Genomic DNA, 23,757 nt, shown 5'->3' with positions numbered 1-23,757 from the left:
AAACGAGTCCATTCCACCACGTGTGTCTGTACCTCTGAGCCTATGTAGTTACAGTAGCCCCCACTGTGCAACAGCCTCCATCCACTAAACAAACACATTAATGAGTGTTGGTTTTACATTAGTGTCACTTTCTGCCCTTGTGAACCTTCTCTCGGTGCGGCCAACCAGAATGGCCTGCAGCGAAGCAGCAACTACCTCTCAATAGAGGATCTCCTCACAGAGGACCACTGGATTTTTTTTAGATGGACCGACTCAGAGCAAGCGCGAGGCCGCACATTGTTATGCTTTATTCATAGTTATCCGTTGGTTTGTAACTGATAGTTTTTCTTTCCCCGTGGCTGTGATTTTCCACATGGCCTGGTTCACTACGGCTCTTCAGGCTCGTCTCGCGGATGAGTGGCTTCTCAGAGGATCAGAGAATCATCCTGGCCCACATACCACTGCCACGCACTCAGAGATCAGCACTCAGGGGGTTAACGGCTTTTATTCAAATCATTGCCTTATTCATTTAACCATATGGGCGCTGGGTGCGATGGGAGGCCATTGTTTGCTCTTTGTGCCCTCTCACTGTGCCACCCCCCCCTCCACCCTCACTCTCTCATAGACGCATAACACAAATTTACTCCCAGCAGGGGTGATTGATTATTGCTCCTAGACGGGGCCTCCTGCCTCCGGTGTTGCCACGGCAACAGCGGACGCTCCAGATGTGGGTTGGCGATGAGAGATTCCTCTGTCGAAACTCTGGTTTGCCTTTTAAAAATTGATGCTGCGACATCAGCTTTGATGTTGTGAGTGGTATGTTCAAGTGGAATATTGTATGGAAGTCCTGCATCTATACACAGCTCTGTCTTGTTCAGCATATGCTCCCCTGCTTTCAATAGCATACGCGCCCGTACCAGTGGAAACCGATGCTCTATTCACTCTCAGTGAAACTATATTTGTTTTGTCACCGCACCATCGTTTGCTAATTCTAGTTTTTGTCTGGCACATGTAATCCGGACAGTGGTAAAAATAATTTATGCATTGCGTGACAGTCCTTAATGGAAAATCAGTGGTTCCTCGTGTGCACCGTCCACATTTCCCATGATGGGTTATGGAAAGAGAGGAAAAACGTTCAACCCCATCTGTGTCATCTTAATGGAAATCAGCTAAAATTGCAGCTACATTTTTCTAACCATTTTATTTTCAGAGCATGAGCTCCATGGATTCACATACTAATATGCTGAACGGGCTGTTTTTACTCTTTGTATTCACTATGAGCTACAGAGACGACAAATAGCCTGTAAATGACGGGGAGGGTGGGGGGGGGGGGGGGGGGGGAGGTAAAATGAGGCTGGAGATGGTGATTGGCACATGATTATGGAGACAGACAGTGGATTGAGGTCTAAATGAATGCTCGTGCATGGTGAAGCCCTGAGACAACCTCATGCATCACACAGCAGGCATTCAGGCCCAGGAAGTGAGTCTGAGCCTCATAATGACTTGAACAGGAATGACAGAATGGAGAGTTCGTTCACATATACTGAGAATTTATTATTCGGAAAAAGGACAACATTTTGTTTATGCTTTCAGCAGGGCCATATAGCTACAGTATTAAAGTGGGTTATATCCTTGTTTTATTTATTCATCCAGTTATTTTCTGGTGGATTTTTTTATTTATTTGACTATTCTACAATACACTAAGATTACTTGTCATTCTGAAACTGGCGGCACTGGTCTCCATTTTCTCCCTAAAGCTCTTGCAGTATGTTTGTAGGATTATGATGTCATTGTTTATTTAATCTATATTTAACCAGGAAGTCTCCCGAGATGCGTTATTTCTTTTACGAGAGAGACCTGGTCAAAATGGCATCATTAAGACACACACACACACACACACACACACACACACACACACACACACACACACTTGAGGTGCGAGGCATAAGGGAGCGAGCTTGGCTATTTAAAACAGCTACATTCTTCATAAAACATGTTGTGAATGTGGCATTTGAATGCCTGTTTTTTTCCTGTTTCCAAATAAAGTTTGTCTTGTAAATTATGCTAAGCTCAGTGTGAATAGTACAAGCGTGTAGTTTTGAAGTTCAGAACAGATTCTGAAGACAGGTCCATACATGCAGGAAAGATAATAGTATGTCTATATATATTATGATGCTCTAATATTTTGATGACCTGTCATTCTGATCTCATTTAAAATACATTGAATGATTATCAGTACAAGCCTGTATGGCCTGGCTAACGTCTAATGCATTGTTTTGCAAGTTTTGATGCAAGCCTCACACCCTCTATCTCTCCATCTCGCAGGTCAATGTGGCTACTAACGCAGCTAGTTGTCAGTCGCTGTGGATTCCTGAGGCCCGTCTCTATAGCAACCCATTCCTCCTCCTGAGCGCCACTGCCAACTCACCCTCTCTGCCACACAACAATCACTCCCCACCCCACCCCACCCCTGGCCAATTGCCGGCTCTGAACCGCGTTGGAATGGACACCGAGTCGACCCACTCGGGCTACTCCTATCACTCCAGCCGCTCGGGGAGATCAAACCGACATGGGTATGTCTCCTGTCTGGCCGCCTTTCCATCTGACTGTCTTCTTCTGCACTGTATCCGTCTACCTCTCCCTGCCTGTTACATGGCTTTCTGCCAAATCACAAGCTGACTCTCTCACAGCATGCTTTTGCTATATTGTATTTCATGTAATTACTTTAGGTTTTGTTGTGTTCGTCTTCAGTTCGGTTGTGTTGGTTGGAGCCAAATGAATGTGACTAAGAGAGAGAGAGAGAGACAGAAAAGGGACACGCTGGAGATTGAGACAGACAGAGCTTGTGGATTAGGGTCGTCACAGCTGAGTGAATCTAACCTATTTCACTAATTCACAAGGTCTATCCCGCAAATGAGAGAATCATTTGATTCCTGTGCTGTCCATTCCTCAGTATTCATCTCTATCCCTTTCCACCAGCTTCTTGCCCAGTAGGGCTGCAGCTATTATGTTTACTACTGAATACTCTGTTATTGACCTTATGTGTTGATTAATCAATCGTTTGTCAGCTCTTGTTTTGTGTGTGTATTTGTGTATTTTTGCTTGTATGCATGAATTTAGACCTGAATAATGAGTTGATTCATATTTTTTGATCGATACAAAATGTGCAGATATTTTAATGATTTGATTCTTTGGTCATATTTCAAGCAAACATTTGGTGGTTCGAGCTTTGTAAGATTTTTTGTTATAGACAAAACGATTAATCAAGGAAATAATCTCCAGATGTATCAATAATAAGTATATAAGCACATGAGAATATGTTTGAATGATCTTAACTTCCTGCGTCTATATTCCTCTTGTGTTTGTTTCTTCAACTCCAGCGATCGAAGCCGCGAGCGGCACAAGGCCAGCGGCAGTAAAGACAGCGTTCGCTCTGAGAGGTCCGTGGTCATCAACCCCCCTGACTCGCCCTCCCAGGACTCCCCCGTTCACAACGGAGAGCCGCTGCCAGGAGAACCCACACCGACAGCAGATGAGGGAGATGAGGCCCAGGTATTTCACATGGAAGTGTACCACGAAACTGATCACGCGTCAAAATAGAGCTGTATTTTTAGAGAAGTAATTTATTCCTTCAGAAAAAAATCAGAAGGCCCAGTAATCCATCTACACCATGAACTCGGCACCGTGGCCTTTTAAACTCATCCTCAGAGCAGCTGGCTGCCCATTGCCACATAATAACAATGGTGACAAGGGATCAAATAGGTCAGAGGATTAGCATCCATCTTGTAGGCCTGTACGGATTTGTTATACGGACAACGCTATGTTACAGTGTGTGTGTGTGTGTGTGTGTGTGTGTGAGTGTGTGAGTGTGTGATACTGGCTATAACTGTCATGCCTTATCGCTTTGAAAGCAGAGCAAATTGATCCCAGTCATTCCATAAAGCTGATTTTGCTGAGCTGTGCAAGCGAAAGGTTTTTAAGTAGACACGGGGAAGCAAAATGTCGTAATAATGCAGCTCAAAGACAGAATAGACATTTAACTAAGTCGATGCCGCAGAGATTAAAGATGCATTCAAATGGTGGCCATTATTTAAAGTAGTTGTTATTTTGAGTTTGATAAGAAGATCGACTAGACCTTTTTAGCTTAGCTCAAAGACTGGAAACAGCTAGCCTGGCTCTGTCCAAAAGGAAAAAAATAAATCCACATACCAGCACCTACAAAACCCACTAATCATTTCTTGTTAATAATCTGCACAGTTGTAGTTTTACAGGGGGTTATGTGCCAGACTTTTTCTTTTGCCACGAGCTGGACTTCCTGGAGTCACTGTGAGATTTCTTGGCATAACCCACAATAAAACAGCAACTTGCTTGTTGTTACATTTTAGTTTTTTTGTAAGTATTAAACAAACAGGATACAACATGTTGATTGGTGAGCTTTAGAGGCACTTGTAGGTGTTGTTCTATAGCTTTGGACAGAGCCAGGCCTTTTCCAGTTTGTATGGGAAGCTAACTGTCTCCCAGCTCCAGCTTCATATTCAGCGGACAGATGGGAGACTGGTATCGATCTTCTCATCTAACTCTTATCAAGAAGGCTTATTTCCTCATTCCTTTAAAAGCAAATAAGCAAGTACATTACAATGAAAGTTAAAGAAAACTGGATGAGAAGCAAAAAACAAACAACCAAATGAAGGGGAAAGTAGTTATTGCTCTTTGGAAAGAACTCTGCCTTGGGCTACCTTCACAGGCTCTCTGACCTATTTGAAATCTATAGTAAAAAGAGAGCATTTTGTCATTGTGTGTGTGCTGTTGGTTTGTGTGTAAGAGAAAAAAGGAGAAAATGTGTGTGTGTATGTGGAGAAGCTGAGGTCTGAAGCTGCCTGGAATAGTATAGCAATAGAGTATTATTTAATGTGGTTACGATATGGACATGCCTTCAGCCAGACTTTCCGAATCTTGGAGAGGTCTGACCTATTTTGCCGTCTCTGCTCTTGCATTCCCTTCCGGCTGGGCAGCCACATTCCACGATGTCATGTGATTGTCAGCTTGTAGCTTACGTCCATTGTCCGCAGTGTAAGGTAATCTGCCATTGTATTGCATTAGCCCTTCAGACAAATATGTCCAAATGGCACAGCGGCAGCGCCATCATTACCACCGCCAAAGTCCGCCCCAGCCAGTGCTTTTTTTTGGGGGGGGGGGGCAGCTCTGTTAGATGGCAGAGCCGCTGTAACACTAACAGGCTCCAGTGCAGAGAGACATTCTCACAGACTGAGATTAGCTTTAGCATCCAGCCAAATGGCACTTTGAGGAAAGCTGATATGAATAATCCTCCATGTTTACACGGATGCCTATGACATAAGGATAGGTCTTGGACCACAGCTTCTGTGTGTGTGTGTGTGTGTGTGTGTGTGTGTGTGTGTGTGTGTGTGTGTGTGTGTGTGTGTGTGTGTGTGTGTGTGTGAGTGAGTCATAGCGAGAGCAACAAGGCTGTCACTGAGACTGTCCATGCTGCTTTGTGAGACGTTGTGACTTTTTGCCAGAAAGCAGCTAATTCAAATCACAACGTTAGCTCTAGGAATATCAAAGCGAATGCAGAGAAGCGCGCAGTTTTGTTTTCGCATTTCATACTTTGCTTCTTTGCCCTTTTCAATGATTAGTTGTACGCACACACCTACTCATAGCTACTACACTTGCAGCTTTTTATGTAATAAAGAAATAACCACCTCAATTAAAAGAATGGAGTAAATTGTAGGAAACCTGCCAGGCATTTTAATCTAATGCCATTTCTTCTTGTCCCGTAGCTCCTGTGACTCACTTAGAACACAAACACATAAACAGCGTCACTAACGCTCGCAAACACACCAATGTGTAAATGTCATTTTAACCTCCGCCACTGGGGCTCTGCTATTGTGTTTTGTAGCTGGCAGACTGTTTGGTGTGTGTGTGTTTTTGTGTGTGAGTCTGTGTGAACGGTGATAATCAGTATGTTGTTGTGTTGTTGTGCTTTGGGACGGTGGAACAGGCCTAACCATAATCCATATTCACCCTCTGCCAGATGAAAAGACTGCCAAGCAAGCAGCAGCAGTCATGCTACCCCCTCTCTCCTCTGTAACCCTTCTCTGTTTCATTCTCTCTCAGTTACTCTTTCTCCTCGCTTTACTGTACGAAGAGATCAGGCCTGATTAGTGAAGCGTTAATCTTTCGGGATTAATCCCCTGAGAATTAATGGCTGGTTTTAACAGTGTATTAGCTCGGTAAGTGATACACTGTTTCTCTCACGAGAGGAGACATGAGCATGCAAGCTTGTCCGTATTAACCGTCTGTGCATATTTACCTGAACTGTCAAAAAACGCGTATGACTTTTCACAGCAAACATTGTCACAGTAGCAAAAGTACTGGTGTTACCACTAGCATTGGCAATGACTCTTTTCTATTCAAGCGTCTTGAATAACCGTGTCAGTGAGCCAGCACGCACAACAGCGGGATGTTCATTTTATTATTTACACCGGTGCTTTTCCTACTGTGACGTGTCAAAATGACTTCCTTGAAAAAAAACCTATTGCACCTGGTTTAGCCTACGGCACCAAACCAGGTGGTCATTTTTGTAAAGTACAGGAAAATAAAATGAGTAAAATTTCCTCTTTCTCCTCAATCAGCCGGGAAAAAGCAAATCTGCGCCTCAGAGCTGACATCTGGTGTTGAGCGACACAAACATTCTGGTTTCTCTGTTGACTCTCAGCTTCTCTTGAGCTCTATAATCACCCCCGCTGTGTTTAAGTACAGACAAACTCAAGGTTTAGTCACTTATATGCATATTTTTCTGCTTATGTTGTCAGACAACCGAACAGGTACACAGTTCTGATCTGATATTGGGTCATAAATACAGCCCGTTAAAACAACAAACAATAATTCCAGCTCCAATCAGAGAGTCCAATAGCTATTTTATGATTGCGAAAATCCAACTTGTCCACATTATTAGATGCAGCAGGAGTTTTATTGGGTGTGATAAATAAAAGCATTCTGTGGACAGAGGGATAAAATCGAGCGAAAAAGACAAATTAAGCCCACTTTGCTTAATCTAAAAGTATCAACAGCGTCAACTGAGCAAACTTTATCTGCTGATGATATTTCATGCAGTCAAAAGCAGCTCCAGAACAGATGAATAAGTGGACCTGAAGTGGAGATTGTTTAGTCAACTGTTGTTTCCACGGTTAAGAATGAACTGTCAAGCTTAATGGGATATTGTTTTTGTATTCCCACTTGTTCCCTTGGACCCTGGTAAAAGAGAGAGTGAAAGAGGTGCGATGTGAGAGGACTATAAATGAGATTGGGTACTAAATGGACTTGACACTGCACTTACATAGCCGACCTCTGGCCTCACACATTAGTCTGGTAGGCAGATACCCAGAATGAAATGCTGCTTCTGGATCCTCCCCCACCTCCCTTCTTACCTCTATCCCACACCTTAAACCACTGCCACCCTCCCTCTCCTCCTCTCATGCTCATTCATCTTCTGGCTCCTGTTGGCATCCCCTCCTCCAGCATGGCGGAGTTAATTAGCTGTGAACAGCAATGGACCACAGAATTCATATTTATGCACCATGTTCATCATGCTGCATTTTCCTGATTGGAAATATGCAAACGCCATGTCAATTTCATATATTTCACGTTCACGGGGAATACACACTCTAGACCGGTGAGATTCAATGCGACCGTCTTCTGTCTGCAGCTTGTCTGGTTTCCCAGCAGCTTGATCAGGCCCATATGGCTCTATAGTTTTGGGCTTTGCAGACTGTTTGATGTGATAGGTGTGTGTCTGTTCAGCTTGTCTTTTCTTCCAGCCCTCTTCGCTGCCCCTGCAGCTGCTGTTCCTGTGATTGGTTGTAGTTGGAGAGATATACAATGCAGTGACACTCTGGGGAACAATGAATGGCTAATTACCTGAATTAATGACAGGCACACAAAAAAGAGAAATGCCTCTTTAGAGCAGACTTGTCATGAATTTATACTCCCTGTCACTCTTTCTTGGAAATATTTATGCAGAAAATGACCTTGCTGGCTAAAAGAAAAAAATGACTCTAATTTGCAATGATGGGCCTGGAAAGCTTCAGCTTCTGTGTGTGTGTGTGCGTGTGGGTATATGTGTGTGTGTGTGTGTGTGTGTGTGTGTGTGTGTGTGTGTGTGTGTCTACACGCATATGTTGGCATCTTCTTGCCAACGTGAACGCTCCAGCCCTCCCCAACCTGTCATTTTACATTACATCAAAGGGACTTTGAAGGCCCGTCATAATGAGGCAAAACTCCTAGAAAATGAAACATCTCCAAATGGCATGAAGGATGTGCAGTGTGAACGGTGCATAAAGTCCATGATTGCTCGTGCAGAAATGGGAGTAAGATAGGATAATGGAGGAATTGTTGCATGTCAGACACAGGTTTATACTTTTATCAGTTCATTTGTTTCTCACTCTGCTTTGTCTATTTTGTCAGTGGGCATTTTAAAATGACAAAGAAACACATCTCTCTTGCCTCTAGGGGTATTTAGGAATGCAGATAGTTTTGGTTGCCGTTGCTATAAGATATCTCTCTCTGAGATTTTCTTCCCTACCCCAATACCAAAATGTGAACAGAATTTAATTTGTGCTCACAATGTTGAACATTGACATTTAAAGTTGCACTGGCCACTATTTTTTATGTTTTCACAGAATTATTACCCAAATCTGTGCCCCTCAGCGTCTCAGAGTCTTTTAGCATCTTTCAGCTCATTGCTTTGTTTTCCAAAGCAATGCTCTCCTCCACCGTGTATCCAGACGCAGCAGGCAGCTGTTTTCAGAAAACTGACATTCACATGAATGTAAATGTTGCACAGAGCTGGATGTACGAATAGGAAACTGTTTTGTTCAATTAATAAGGCGAGATAATATGTCACAGGGCCAAAAACCTCTTAATGCAGCTTTTTACATTTTTTTTGTGTAATTTGGTTGAATCAACCCTTTAAGTGCCAACACAATCCAATACCTCTAAATATACATCTATGGCTTGTAACATACGCTTCCTTGGCCTTTGTTTCTTTCCTCCCTCAGGATGACAACTGGGGGGAAACCACCACCGCAGTGACGGGCACTTCAGAGCTGAGTATTTCCCAGGAGGAAGTGGTTGGACTTGGGAAGGAAATGTATGATCGGACCGAAAGCTTCCGACGTTATCTTCCCCTGGCTGTGGGCTCATGTGTGGGGCTGCTGGTGCTGGCCACTCCCCTGGCCTTCCTGCTTCTTCCGGCTGTAATGTGGCCGGACAGGCTGCAGGCTTGTGGCGCAGCCTGTGAGGGCCTATTCCTCTCCATCGCCTTCAAGCTCCTCATCCTCCTGATGGCCATGTGGGCCTTGTTTCTCAAGCCGGGCCGTGCAAGCCTGCCCAGAGTGTGTGTGTACCGCGCCTTCCTCACCACACTCACACTCCTGCTCACCATGTCTTATTGGCTCTTCTATGGGGTCCGAATCCTTGATGCACAGGTGGGTCACAAAGTGTGCCATTAGAGCAATATAAGTATGTATATGGCTTCAAAGATAATAAGTGTGCTCTATCATTTAGTCACAAAATATTTGTTCATGTTAGTCCTTCAAGGTAAGTGGGAAATTGATGTTGAAGGGGTTAATGTTAGGCTGTTATTGTTGAGGCTCATGCATCAGAGCTGTTTGGTTATCTGACAATAATGCTAACTAATCGGACTCGGTTTGATTATTCATTTGTGGTATCTTATTCGTCTCTAACTTGTCGTTGCTGCCAATCTTGCTGTTGAAAACAAGATGCTTAATTTTAAATATAGGTGGAATGCGATTAAAGAATTGTTTTTCATCCTGCAGTAAATGTTTTCAGTAAACCGGTCATGTGGTCTAAGCAGGATGAGGACTACCATGGGATCGTCCAGTTTGCTGTGTCCCTCGTGGACTCCCAGCTGTTTGTCCACTACCTGGCCGTGGTGCTGCTGGAGCTCCGCCACCTCCAGCCCTGCTACAGCGCGTCTGTCATGCGCTCCACAGACGGAGAGACACGTCAATACAACATAGGACAGCTTAGGTACGTATATGGTTCCAAATGAAACGGGAGGATTAAAGAAGAATCTATGAATACAAGCATATCAGAGTTGTACATTTGAATATGACCCATCCGTACAGTACACATTTAGACACACACACACAGGCACTTGGTCACAGTCATGCACTGTTGAAGTGTGTGTGTAACATCCCTTCATCCACAGGGAAGACTGGCACAGGCAGTAATTGAGTTACTCAGCCTCCCCCGTCTAGTTTGCTCAAGGCGAGCTATTCTAGGAGTTGAGGGGAGGGATGACACAGTGCACACAGGCGCTCGTCCTATGGCTGTCTCATTTTGTTTCTGTACGGATCGAGCATATGACTTCAACAGGTCTATGAGACAACTCTACTTAGATAAGCTTTGTGTGATGAAGCTAAAAATGAAATGGGTTTTTTTATTTGCATAAAGGTTGAAACCTTGAAAGGAGGCAGAAACAGACTAAGGATACATATTGTATTAATAGCTTCCAATAACGCAAACCGGAACTGCACCAATTTCACACATCGACAAGTCGTGAACACATCCGACCGTGTTATACAAGTGCAATGCTAAATTTGTGAGGAACTCTTTAAAATGAAGCAACAATATAATAACACAGAGATCTTTATCAGGCTTCATCAGGCTAAACAAAACATCTCAGTGTTCAGTGGATTTAAGGGCATCATTCAGGTTCTTATATCAGTCAGTCGTGATGTAAATTGTATTTCTCGTGTGTTCGAGTTTACCCTCTCCATCTCTTTTTCATCGCATGCAGCATTCAAAAGGCTGCTCTGTCCATTTTGGAGTATTACTACAGAGACTTCCCACTCCATAACCCAGCCCTTCTCTCTGCCTCCAAACACCGGGCTGCCAAACACCTGGCCGGGTTGAAGGTCTACAACGTGGACGGTTAGTCGCCTCGTATTTTCAAATAAGTACCCTCTATATTTTATAGGATTTCTGTTGATGTCCTCAGTGTTTCATTGGTTCCCACATGGTAACAATCAGTGGCACCTGCTGACCAGTGGCACCAAAAGACGTAATAGGGGGAAAGCATGAATCTAATTCATGGTTTTCTAACAATATTGCATATTGTGGAATGAGAAGGTTTGACAGTTTGAAATATACAGCAGTGAGGACGTCGCCAGTCGTTTCTATTTGCCCAAAGAAACTATCCTGAGCCTGACTGACGAGTTAGCAGAAGCACTGTGTCGAGATTTTATGTTTCCGGAATGTTTTGTTTTGTTACGCTCTTCACTGAATTCAAATAGTCCTTGGAACATTGTTTTCTGCTGGAGGGAAGGGAGACGAGCGGTTTGTTGTGGCTACTCTGTCACAGCAAATAAGTCTTACTTAAAATAGTCGAGAGCCAGACAGTTTTGTGACATCTATCTGAAGTCTGACTCTTCGTTGGATCTAAGCCACAGTCAAAGTCTTGTCTTTGTATATCAAGTCCCTGTTTTACTACAGCTTCCGCTCCTTCTGCTTTCCTCTTGTGATCTTTCCTTTTCCATCTCCATCTCTTTCATGAGCAGCTTTTAAAAACAAACTGAGAAAATACCTTTTGGACCGTAAGTACAGATAAAAGTCCTCAACGTCACTCTACCCAGCACTTTATCACGGGAAGCCACTAATTTAACGGTTCAGTTCCCTCCATCTTCACTACACCCTGAAGCCCCTGTCCCTGACATAATGTATATATTGCATCCGCGGCAAGCACTCCTACTACACACACACACACTCAGACACACACAAACTCCAACTGTGACGCTGTCCCTGCACCCACATACACACACCTTGTAATGTCACACATTGCACTCCTTCTTGCTGTTAAAATGGTCCTCTCCTCACCGCCCATAAATCCCCTCCCGCTACACAGCACAGTGGATTTGATGATCTATGGCAGGGATGCAGTATGGGATATGTTGTCCTCATCGCACCTTCCCTCCACCCCACCCCCCCTCCCGATCAAAGTGCAGCGGAGAGGCCTCTAGGGGGCCGTGGAATTTCAGGCCTTAAATAATTCATCAGAGGAACGCTCATTCCTCACATACTCCCACATCTCTCCTTCCTCCCACTCAGCCTGTCTCCAGCTCGACTCGCTCTCACTTTCTCCCCCCCCCTTCTTTCTTTTCATTTTGCACTCGCTTCAACCCCCACCCACCTACCCCTCTCTTTCTTATTCACCCAAAGTGGCTCTGCTCATAGCATTAATATGTAGGCCAGGAACTAAAAGAGTTTTGTGTTTACCCATATTTTCAATGGAAAATATTTACAATTCTTCCTGTTCAAATGTTTTCACTGCATTCTTTCCACAGTATGTACTAGACTAGTTTGTCATCCATGTTTTATTGCGTCTTTCGGCATCTCTTTCTCACCTGCACACACACACATATACTATAAATGCACATATGCAGATCATATTATTAATGATTTATATCCTTACCTGACCTGCAGCGCTTACTCTCTATAACCTCCCCCAAACTGTTCTGATCTTCATTAATATGTACCAGACCTTACTCCCCCACTATAAAACCCCAGGAACCCTAATATACTAATGTACAAGCTCCATTAGCTTTATGGGTTCGTCACACTAACCAGTGAATTCACAGATCAGACAAGAACTATGGCCTTTGAAGTGTAAAAGAATGAATATTTAATCTACACTGTAATATAAAGGTTTCTGCATCAGAGAAACGTAGAGGCTTCCAGTGTAATTTTCCTCTTTTCTCATTGCTATAATTAACATTCTCTGTGACTGAGACACATGATTTGGCAGGATGCCCCAGATAAGTAACAAACACTCTTCTTAAATATTTTGTCCAACCTATACAATAGAGATAACACTGAAGAGGCTGATTCATAGTTGTTGGACACCTCCAGTGATGTGTAAGAGCTGCGCTATCCTCCCATCTGACCTTTCCTGTCTCCACAATTCAGTTTGAGATACAGCCCATTAATCAGAGACTCCGGTGGGGTCAGGTGCTATTTTCTCCTGCTCAAACTAGTATAACCAATTTGCCTCTGTCCTCCCCTTTCGGTGCAGCCCCGGGGAGCACTGCAGGAGCGCAGCCTGGTAATGGGAATCAGTCACGAGCCATGGTTACAGCTGCCGCCAAACGCAAAGACAGCGCCCACAATGAGCTGTACTACGAAGAGGCTGACTACGAGAGAAGAGTCCGTAAACGTAGAGCCAGGTGAGCCACAGGGAACAAATGTCTTCATGTGGGAGGGCAGCTTACTGATCCATAGACTCCGTCAGACATGCAGCTCGGTACGGAAATGCGATCGGTCTGAATGCACATCTGAATGCCTCCTTTAAGGATGGCATCACAATTATTTTATATCTGTCTTAAAGCAATAGTCAGGGAAAACCAAGAAACATTGTGACCTGCCAGTTTAAAGTTGTTGTAGAGCTTCTTCAACTGTCAGATTACTCTTTGAAAATATGTTTTTCCTCTTATCGCAAAAGCACAGTTAAGAGTTAAAACTCTTGTACGACATACAAGTAAAACGTGTACATATAAATATCCAGTCCCAACTTAATGCCTCTTCAATTTATGCTCATGCATTGCATGGCATTCTAAAATGTACAAGTGAGAAGCGAGCATCCATCAGACTCACGTTTGTCACAATAGCTAAATGTTTTGGCTCTTTTTACAACAGTCCTGTCAAGTAATAAAGCTGCAAGGAACATTGTTCCCTCTTTGTCAGGCTGGTGGTGGCTGTGGAGGAGGCCTTCACACATGTCCGACGGATGAAGAAAGAGGACGAGCATGCAACACCGTCTGACATCATGGATGTGCGTGAAGCAGCTCTGGCTATATTTCCCTCCATGGCCCGGGCCCTGCAGAAGTACCTCCGCACCACCAGGAGGCAGCACTCCCACAGCATGGAGAGCATCCAGAAGCACCTCGCTTTCTGCCTCGTCAACAACATGAGTCCTAAGGTGAGTTTGGCTTTGAGATAACTGAAATATTGTAATGTCAGAATACAATGTGCTGTTAATATTTCAAGCCACAGAAGTACATGTTTAACAGGATGTAAAGGATAATCCCAGATTAGTACAATTTGGATCTTCTTTGCGTAGTTCTGGAAATCATGTTAAGATAGCATTGTACTCACCAATGTATCTGCTGAAATCTGGGAACACAATGACACTGCTACAGCAAACAGCACAACAAACAAAACAAAGTGTTTTGACTTATCAGTTAAACTGGCACGCCAAAAACATGGAAAACAATCTTAATACTATGCCGTCTGAATGTAATACACATACAGGCAGTCAATGGCATGACAAACACATGTTGCCATGTATTTCCAGATCTCAACAATTAATATTGTATTTTGATGTTGTTTTTGCAATTAGAAATGGTGCTCAAAAGTATGCAAATGCAGAAATATAATTTTAATCATAAATGTCCTTCACAAAGCGATTTTCTTGGTGAACATGTGTGGTTGGCTGTGTCTGTGTGTCCAGGCCTTCCTTGAGGCCTACCTGGCCCCTGGTCCGACCCTGCAGTACGGCCCTGAGCGCTGGATGGCTGACCAGTGGACGTTGGTCAGCGAGGCTTCTGTCACCGGCGGCATAAAGGAGGGGTCAGAGTTCCTACTGAAGTGTCTTGACTTTAGCTTGGCTGTAACCATCAAGGGCATCCCGTACATTCGACTGACCGAGGAGTACGTCGACCTCAAGTCTCACAAGTTTATACTGCTGCTCCAATCAGAAACCTCGGTTTAACACAGTGGACCAGTGCTGCTGATCTGGACTTACGGGACTGTTACAATTTTTTGACGAAAATTTTTCAAAAATAACATTTTGTACTGTTTTTTTTTTTTTTTACTTATGTGTATGTAATTTCCTCACATAGAGTATCTTCGTGTCCTTGTCTTTGTCCCGGTCGACATGAAAGCAGTAAAAGATAGAAAATGGGAGAGAATATTCTTGGATTTCTTTGTCCTGACGTTTGCAGAACACAGTTCAGGTATTCCTCTATGCACGACAGATGATCTTCACAGATGTTCTACCTTGTAATTTGCATGTGCCAGTGTGAGCCTTCATGGGGGGGGGGGGGGGGGGGGCATGATTTAGAAGGAGTGTGTTTGATTTAGGAAGAAAGGACGTGTGTGTATTGACTGTAGTGTACACTTGGAAATCTGTCTCGACCTGTCTCTTCTTTCTCCTTAGCGTCACTATAGTGACCAGGATTTGTGATATAACCCGCAACCATTTTCACCAAAATGTTTCAGTCTCAGCATTATTTAAATGTCCCGTATTACAGATGTATGTACAGTATTTATATGTGAATATACTTTATCTCTCCAGACTTTTTATATCAAAATTTTGCATTGCTTGAATGATTTTTTTTGTACCTTGTCAAAGTTCTTTTACCTTGTCTGTATTTGTGGAGATAAATAGACTGTAAATAGATGAAGACACGTTTGTAAATGTCAAAATCACTGGAATTTCTCGGACTGAATGCCAACCACAGTACAGCTGAACATAGATGGTCTAGGGAATAGATTGTGAACAAACACATGTGACTTCTTGTTATGTATGTACAGTTAAGTGTGTGTGTATACACTGAACTGTTTGTAGGCTAGTAGAGAGATGTTTGGACAGCTTTGAGATTCATGTGGTTGACCTTTAATATATTGTGTCAAAACTGGCCTCTTTGTGCTGTTTAATTTGAAAACATATCCCCCTTTTTTCCATCTTAATTCATCATGAGGTGTATTATTACAGCACCATCCACATAATATACATCCTGCAGCATAAGACAATGCACAACCTAAAGGGTTATTACTTCAGCAATTTCAAAAGATTTAGGACGTTGAGAGATTTAAGTCTCTCCAAATGTCTCACCAAAATGAATAGTCACTTATCTCATGCTGGCAAATGTTTATATCAAGTGTAAATTAACTCGACCCAGCGTCAGTATTTCTGCTTCCAGTATTTTGTCTCAGTGGCACACAGCTGCCGCCTATCTACAGCTACTGGAACAGTAACACTGTCCTGAGCATCAATTCAATTTGTGTGAGTATTTGATCTGTATTTTTAAAACCCTTTGTATTTATGGGGCCTGGTACGTTGTTCAATTTATACCCACACAAGTGTTACTGTGGTCACTGACGGTGTAGTTTTGTTGAGGCTTTTAGAGTGTTGATGGTTGCAAATAGTTCTTGACTACACATGTGCCTCATTTATAGTTAGGATGTGCTCAGCATACATGTGCAGTCGAGTGTGTGTGTGTGTGTGTGTGTGTGTGTGAGAGAGAGAGAGAGAGAATGAGGAGAAAGAAAGGGAACATAAAGAAGGAAAGAGGTTGCTTTTCCAAATGCTTTGTCCTCGTCTTCTTTTATACAACAGAACATGTAAAATCACAGGAGCTGTGTCAAAGTCACATTTGTAAGAAAAATAAATATTTGTATCAACCTTTTCAAGGCATTTGATTGCTGTATTTGTATGTAATGATTGAGTGTGTCACTTGGTATCCTTTATTACTGTAAGGCGGATCAGCCTTTATTAGCCTTTCTAGTTGTATTTGTGATTGTCTGCTTTTGTTTTCTTGACGTTGTTTTCTGGGCGTTGTTATTGACAGGCAGTTTATTGGAGTCTTGATTGCTCTCCAGACAACTAATGATGTGAAAGTTATCTATTGTGGGTGGATATGCATCATAGGCTGTGATTAGTTCAGGTAGTTTATGGTGGTGCAGCATGAGATTATTAGCAGTAATTACATTTGGGACTGTATTTCACCAGTTGAGCTGCTCATGGCGTTCATGCTACTGGCTTATTGCCCTTATTATGTTGTCCTTTATTGCTTCTCCACTATGTGTGGATTGATTCTAAATTTAATGAAAAAATGTGCGTATACATGTTTTCTGGATCAGAATGACGTTAACCACCAGTACAATAAAGGTGCACGAATATTTCCTGGTGGCACAGCGCAGCATCTATCAATAGATGGATGGATGTATATCAAGAAACCTCCCCAGTTGTGTTTTTTCTCATTGTGTGCGCAAAGGGATACAAGAAGAGAGCAAAGTAAAAGTGCAGGAATGCAATAGAGGAAGAGAAACCAGAGGAATTAGCATTCTGATGAGCTTTCCAGAGTCAATCCAGCGGTGTGATGACATCTCCCTGTGCAGCTGCTGCCTTCCTCATTAATTCAGGTGAGAAATAAAGCTGATGGAAAAAGAGGAAGTAGTGAGAGATGAAAGAAGAGATAAGAGGTTTGCTATTGTAAATGGACACTGTCAGCATGTGGTTTTACAATTTAAAAGCTGTAGCTGTAACCTGCATTCAACATTTCATAAAGTACAGAATTATTATAAGTTACTATTAAAACTGCTGTTTCTGACATTACATAGAGCGGTTTTTGTAGGGTCACAAACCAAAAAGATTTGGAACCACGTATTTCATTTTGAACAATACACCCCTACAAATAGAAGCATACAGTGGAATAAAATGGAAACGCAAGGAGTACAAGTTCCTCAAATGTATAGGCTACTTAAGTACTGTATTAAAGTACATATACTTAGTTCCGTCGTTGGTGCTGCTTTCGTTTTAGTCTACTTGCTGTTCCACAGTTGGAGTAAGTCAGTGATGTTTCTCTTGAGGATTGAGTTTTTCACAATGTAGAGAAGAAATGAATTAGATAGATGACAGATGGTTGACATCGACAGGCCTTTATTATTAGCAGTTATTTATAGATGAATTAGTGATTTTCATGTGTAATGTGAGGTAATGTCTGGTCTGGTATACATCCAGTATACAAAACTCATTCCAGGCTTATTTACATAGTTGAAAAATCTTTTTTCATCTTATTTCATCAAACATTTTTGGATATTAAATAGATGTATTATTATTATTATTATTATTATTATTATTATCATTATTATTACTATCATTATAAATAATTATATTGTTTGTATTGTTTACAGTACAGTCGTTTGTCTGAGATTCATGTTAAACTTTAATTCTGAAGAAAAAAAACAGAAAAGTCAACATTTACTAGGATTAAGCTATGGATTACTCATCATCGTCATCGTCATCATCATCATCATCATCATCATCATCGTCGTCATCGTCATCGTCATCGTCATCATCGTCATCATCGTCATCATCATCATCGTCATCCTCCTCTTCATCGCCATCTTCGTCGTCATCTTCATCGTCGTCGTCGTCGTCGTCGTCGTCGTCGTCGTCATCATCCTCAGTGTTGACTTTGCCAGAGAGGACATCCTCGATCCAGTCCTCCAGCTCCTGTGCGGTGGGCAGATCCTCCTCGTCATCCATCTCCATCCACACGCTGTCGGCCTGCTCGCAGACAGAGAGGTCAAACTCATCACAACATTCATGTCACGTCAGACAGGATGTCAGGTCGTCAGGGACTCACATCTGTAACGTTGATAACTCCAATCTGTGGTCGGAACAGGTCCACCTTGAAGGTCTTCTCCCAGTAGGGGATCAGCTGAAGGGGGTCACCGACAAAAAAAGAGATTACATCAGACCTGCAGCGTGTCAGCTAAATCTATCCATGTTTTGTTTATTTTGACAGCTCACCAGGGGAAAGTCATCAGGGTCAATCCAGACGATGCTGAGCTCAGGTAGGTGGGTGTTGTCTCTCGCAACTTCCTTCAGGATGTCCAAGAACTCAAAACCATCTGGAAGCAATTTCACACAAAATCAATTGATACAAAGCTCTGCTGCCTTCAGTAAGTATTTACTTGGACCAGAAGGAGAGATCAACCAATATAAAGAAACGATTTGACATTTAGGGAAAGATTCTTGTTGCTTTTTTAGTTTGAGCTAAATGAGATAAGATTGACACCACTCGTATGTGTCTGTAAGTTAAATATAAACCTAAAACCAGCAGCCAGTTAGCTTAGCTTAGCATAAAGACTGGAAACAGAGGGAAACAGCTAGCCTGCTTTGTCCGAAGGTAACAAAATCTGCCTACCAGCCCCCCTCAAGCTCACTGATAAACACTTTATATCTTGTTTGTTTTATCTGTTAAAAGAAGAAGAAGTGTAAACCCAACACATTAATTGTGGCTATCTATAACTCGGCTTGCCACAGTGACTTTGTGAAGTCTTTCTCCCTGTTTCCAGTCTTTATGCTAAGCTAAGCTATCTCCATGATGGCTCAATATTCATATCATACAAACATGATAATGGTATCGCCAAGTAAGTGAATAACTTTGCTTTTTAACTATTTCTTTAAAGCCTTAAGTTGTATGTCAGTTTCTGTCTTAATAATTACATTTTCTTAAATTCTTTTATCTTCTTGTTTTAAAATGTTTTAATTGCTTTCAATCTATTTTACAAATTATTTTGTCTTTCAGCTGGTTTATTATTTTATCTTATTACGTTTTTATCATTGCTGTAAAACTCCAGTGTCTAAATCAAATCGTTTTATAGCATGTAGCATGCCCTTACCAGGGTCTTCTTCCTCTGCAAAAGCCACGATGTGGATGCCCTTAACGTCATCCTCCTGAGGAGAAGAAGACAAATATAAGTTATTTATGTCACGTTATTGTAAACTAAATTCTAAAGTTTTTAATGTTATCTTCAGCCGGACAAACATCACTCACCCAGGTCTCAAACATATCTTCTGCACGCAGCTTTCTCAGAGTTGGTCTGATGGCACAGAAAACATATTGAATGTTAAAGTATGTGTTCATAGACCTTAGGAAAAGAAGTTGGTTAAATAAATACACGTTTGTCTGAGTATTTCATTCAACGTTGTTTACCGTCTGTGTTCGGTGATGAATTTCACCAGATCCTCCTCAGAGTGAGGCTTGCCCGGGATGGTGACTGGCTCCTCCATGAAGGGTTCATAGAAATCCACCCCATTCAGCTTTAGGGTTAGCTCCTTGGCCACCTGAGGCAAAAAAGACGGATCCCTCAAGACTAAAAATGCATCCATTTATTTGTTTATTTGTGTGTTACTTACAGATTTCTCAAATGTGGCAAAGAACTTGATGTAGGGCTGGAACTGCTCTGCAGCTTCTTTAAATGCTTCATAGTCTGTGGATGAAACAGAACAGGGACAAAGGAGTCATTGACAGTATACTGTGTTCTTTGACTTCATTATGTTGTGAGCATCAAGGCTTTCCTATAGTCACACATATGTTTGTGCTTTCTTTGGCTGTTGTATACATGACGTATGCACATTAGGGAGCGGAAATAGATGAACTTTGACCGGTCACAAGGGATGTGGCTCCAGCCCATCACCGCAAGTAAACTACTCCAGACTCAGTTCTCCCATAACACGTGGTATGGAAGCAGGCAGTGACAGCTGTGTGATAAAAATGGATCTGTAAATCCGTGGAGATAAGGGGGTTAAAATGCACTCATTATGAAGGGCATGAGCCACAGAGAGCCCATCGCAAACCCAGCTAACAAGAGCTGTGTTCAGACATTAAAAAACGTACATTTTACAAACATATCATTCATGCCAACAGGCTCACACACTCACGCTCAGAGTCCTCGCTCTTGAAGAAACCAATGAGGCGGATGTCTTCCTCCATCCTATCAAAGGCTCTCAGCTCCAGAGCATTATCTATCACCTCCACGGGCTCCTCCAACAGCTAGAGACATACAGACAGAGAAGTACTGGGGTAAGCTGGTAACTTTTTTAAAGTCTGCTGTTGATTGGTGCTAGTAGCTAAGAGTCAGTCTACTCACATCCAACAAGAACTCCACCAGAATGTTTGCCGAGAGCAAGCCGTCAAACTCAATCACCCGATCGGCCTTGAATACATACACGCTGCCCTCCTCCTCCAGGCCTGTGATTGAAGGAAATTACATATCAATACATACATTTAAAGACTGTTCTTGAAGTTATTTGGCCCTTCATTAAATCTGTGATAAAGGCAATCGTCTCTCAGGACTTGCAAATATCAATCGGATAGAGATGATGTTCTATTTATATACCCACCCAGTTTCTTTGCCACTTTTGCATCTTTGTGGGAGTCAACCATTCCAAACCCAATGTCCTTCTCCTCCATAACCTGAGCTGCAAGCTGCAGCCAAAAGAAAGAGAGCATGAAGGAATAAACGGTAAGAACAGGACTGAACACATAAGATGTAAAGAAACAAGACAATCCAAAATCTATTGATTTTGGATTTGGAGTTCTGAGAACAAAATCGCAGTTTCGTTGAAATATTCATGGACAAAAAAAATGAATGGTAGTGTGACTGCAGTGTTAGGTAAGGTCTAACGGAGAAAAAGATAATACCAAAGTTGGTAATATGACGGAGGTACTCAAGCTGACCAGGGGCCACGGAGACACAATTACATAATCGTTCAAGCTGCCTGAATCTAAATATAGCCAAAACTACAGTAATTGTTCTGGCAATTGTTCTGTGAAGTACAGTAGGTTAGAAAACGGAGACTCTATCATTTTTTACATGCATAGAGCAAGCATATTTAAATTATGATTTTCATGTATGTGGTCTTCAATGCACAGGGAAAAGCTCTGGTCGTATTAAGTTAAAGATTTAAGATTAAGGAGATTTTTGACTACATTAAGCAATGTCTTTTACAAGTGGGTCCCTGTTTTGTTTGCATGTTTGTGTGAGCATGCAGACCATGAGATTCTATAACCTGCCATCAGTTTCAAGCCATTCCACCGACAGTTGGTGGTGGCAAGGTGCAAACAAACGTAGCAATGCACCGACATCGGCAGTGAAGGGGAACATTTCTAGTAAGCAAACATGGATGTAAACAATGCTGCCATTTGTGTGTTTACAAGGAAACTCCCCAGGGCACCTTTTAAAGGAACAGTGTGTAGCACTTAGAGGGATCTATTGGCAGAAATGGAATATAATATTATTAAGCTTTTAATTTTCTTCCTGAAAATAAGAATTGTTTTGTTTTCATTACCTTAGAATGTGCGCTATCTACATACATGTATCATCTTCAAGGTAGCAACAGCAGCAACCAGATCGTACACATGTTGTAAGGCTGCAAAACCTTCTGTGAGTAGATATTTGGAACAAATTAGCAAATATGTAATATCAACTTTAACTGTGACATGAGGGAATGACTGTATAGCAACATGGCCAACCTGCGCTATGTCAAAGAAACGGTGCTAATATCAGGACTGCGCGACTGGGCTCAGGTTACCCTCAACAGACCAGAGAGCAACTAACCCTCAGCCATGTGTAACATGAGACAGGACACAGTGCACACTGTTTCCTGCTGTACGGGATTCAACCAAAGAGATTCGTTTAATCTCTCAATTTGTAGCCAGTAGGTTAGCTGAGGCTGAATACAAAATAACTTCAAGTTATTTTTGCTTTGACTACCAAAGTCGACAAAAATACCACAATAGAGGAGAAGTTAGTTGTGTCCTTCACATGTATTGCTCTGAAACCACATGAGCTCTTGGCCTATTTCTGCCACCAGAGGAAAGCCACAGGGGAAATCAGAGTGATATAATTGTAAGAGATCGAAGCACACATTGAATTAAAGCAACAGAGGTAACCTTAAGTGACAGCTCTGCATCTCACTGGACTATTGTGCACCCATAGAGTATATGCTATACTCGTTGACCTTGAAAAAGCTCACACATACACATTAAGATGGAGTTTTGTATCTTACTAGTTGGCTGTCTGATTATTTGGGCAGTGCAATCTAAGTCTTTTATGTGGGTCCTTTCCCTCATATCACTGGCTACACAACAAACCATATTTTTTTCCATTCGATTTCTGTCGTTTGTTAGCAACAACTGTCTTTTTCTATTTTTTTATTTGGTCACTGCTTATCTCCCTTCTCCTTAAATGTGGCCCTGCACCTCTTCTCTAACTGCTTTGTTTTCCTCTTCTAATACTTTACCTCCAGCACCAACTCAGTCATCTTGTGTTGTTTTTGCAGCTCCTTGCTGTCTGATATGGGCCCGTGGTAGAACATGCATACCATGGTGTGCTTCTTCAAGGCTTTCTTGTAATTCTTGTCATTGATGTCTAGGACACGGTCTTTCCCGTCATACTGTGGGAACTCGAGGCCCTTTGCAGCCGGGGCCAAAGGCACGAGGCTCAGGCAAGGGAGCAAGAACAAGCAGAGGGAGAGCATGGTCCAGAGCAACCACACACCCCAGGAAGTCTGGTGGAGTTTGGTTTTAGATTCACAGTATAAAAACTGCCAAATCGAAAAGGTCACCCAAGCCCTGTGGATAGGGAAACGTAGGAAAATCTACAGTAAGTTTCGGAGGTAAAAGTTGGTCCGTCAATCGCAGTTCTCAAGCATCCCAAGCTGTGCAGACGAATCCAAGTTCTTCAAACATCTTCAAGAACTGGCAACTGTTTCTCCCCCTGTGATCTCTCCTTCACGCCTTCTCTCTGCAGACACAAACACGAAAGAGGAGCACTGCCGGGCCTGTGAGGTACTGGTGGGGCGGGTGGATACCATACATAGCTGCGCTCCTCTACCACTACTTGTGCAGGACAGGCCCATTTTTAGGAGACCAGTTGTTTGAATGCTAAAAATAAAGCAGCAAGTGAGAAAGAGAGATAGCACGGGGGGGTTTAATAGTGAGTACAGTTCTTGCTCCCAGTGATGTCGGTGATGTGGGAGGAGACAGTTGGGGGGGTTCAGTTATTTCAAGGCGTTTAATTCCGTGAGAACCTGTTTAGAGCATAAAATAGTGATGTATTTTAAGTAACCGCTTATGAGACAATCTGCCAACAGGTGTGCAA

General features: G+C 42.5%; 2 protein-coding genes across 2 annotated transcripts; one reads left to right on the top strand and one right to left on the bottom strand.

Annotated features, from left to right (window-relative positions):
* The first annotated feature begins 2,481 nt into the window (after positions 1-2,481).
* LOC142962689 (vang-like protein 1) lies at positions 2,482-15,057 on the top strand. The gene is made up of 8 exons (XM_076103299.1): positions 2,482-2,552; positions 3,360-3,531; positions 9,057-9,485; positions 9,875-10,050; positions 10,823-10,956; positions 13,112-13,244; positions 13,762-13,996; positions 14,528-15,057. Exons 1-8 carry the CDS (start codon positions 2,482-2,484, stop codon positions 14,786-14,788), a joined length of 1,611 nt encoding a protein of 536 aa, XP_075959414.1. The 3' UTR covers positions 14,789-15,057.
* Positions 15,058-17,759: 2,702 nt separating this feature from the next.
* casq2 (calsequestrin 2) lies at positions 17,760-23,185 on the bottom strand. The gene is made up of 11 exons (XM_076103286.1): positions 22,898-23,185; positions 20,996-21,080; positions 20,743-20,843; positions 20,534-20,645; positions 20,009-20,082; positions 19,806-19,936; positions 19,647-19,692; positions 19,492-19,546; positions 18,617-18,717; positions 18,450-18,524; positions 17,760-18,370 (listed from the first exon to the last, which is right to left on the bottom strand). Exons 1-11 carry the CDS (start codon positions 23,132-23,134, stop codon positions 18,083-18,085), a joined length of 1,305 nt encoding a protein of 434 aa, XP_075959401.1. The 5' UTR covers positions 23,135-23,185; the 3' UTR covers positions 17,760-18,082.
* Positions 23,186-23,757: the final 572 nt, after the last annotated feature.

Source organism: Anarhichas minor, unplaced genomic scaffold (genome assembly GCF_050575085.1).
Source record: "Anarhichas minor isolate MPS153535 unplaced genomic scaffold, ASM5057508v1 ptg000004l, whole genome shotgun sequence".
NCBI classification, from domain to species: Eukaryota; Metazoa; Chordata; class Actinopteri; order Perciformes; family Anarhichadidae; genus Anarhichas; species Anarhichas minor.
Note: the sequence above shows the minus strand (reverse complement) of the source record. Positions and strands in the feature narration are given on the sequence as shown.

Excerpts from the sequence above, each read along its gene's own strand:
- casq2 (XM_076103286.1), bottom strand. The coding sequence starts at position 23,134 with ATGCTCTCCCTCTGCTTGTTCTTGCTCCCTTGCCTGAGCCTCGTGCCT. Across the intron at positions 21,081-22,897 it reads TGACTGAGTTGGTGCTGGAG|CTTGCAGCTCAGGTTATGGA; the intron begins GTAAAGTATTAG and ends TTTTGGCTGCAG. Across the intron at positions 19,693-19,805 it reads TTCATCACCGAACACAGACG|ACCAACTCTGAGAAAGCTGC; the intron begins GTAAACAACGTT and ends CTGTGCCATCAG.
- LOC142962689 (XM_076103299.1), top strand. The coding sequence starts at position 2,482 with ATGGACACCGAGTCGACCCACTCGGGCTACTCCTATCACTCCAGCCGC. Across the intron at positions 9,486-9,874 it reads TCCGAATCCTTGATGCACAG|GATGAGGACTACCATGGGAT; the intron begins GTGGGTCACAAA and ends TGGTCTAAGCAG. Across the intron at positions 13,245-13,761 it reads GTCCGTAAACGTAGAGCCAG|GCTGGTGGTGGCTGTGGAGG; the intron begins GTGAGCCACAGG and ends CCTCTTTGTCAG.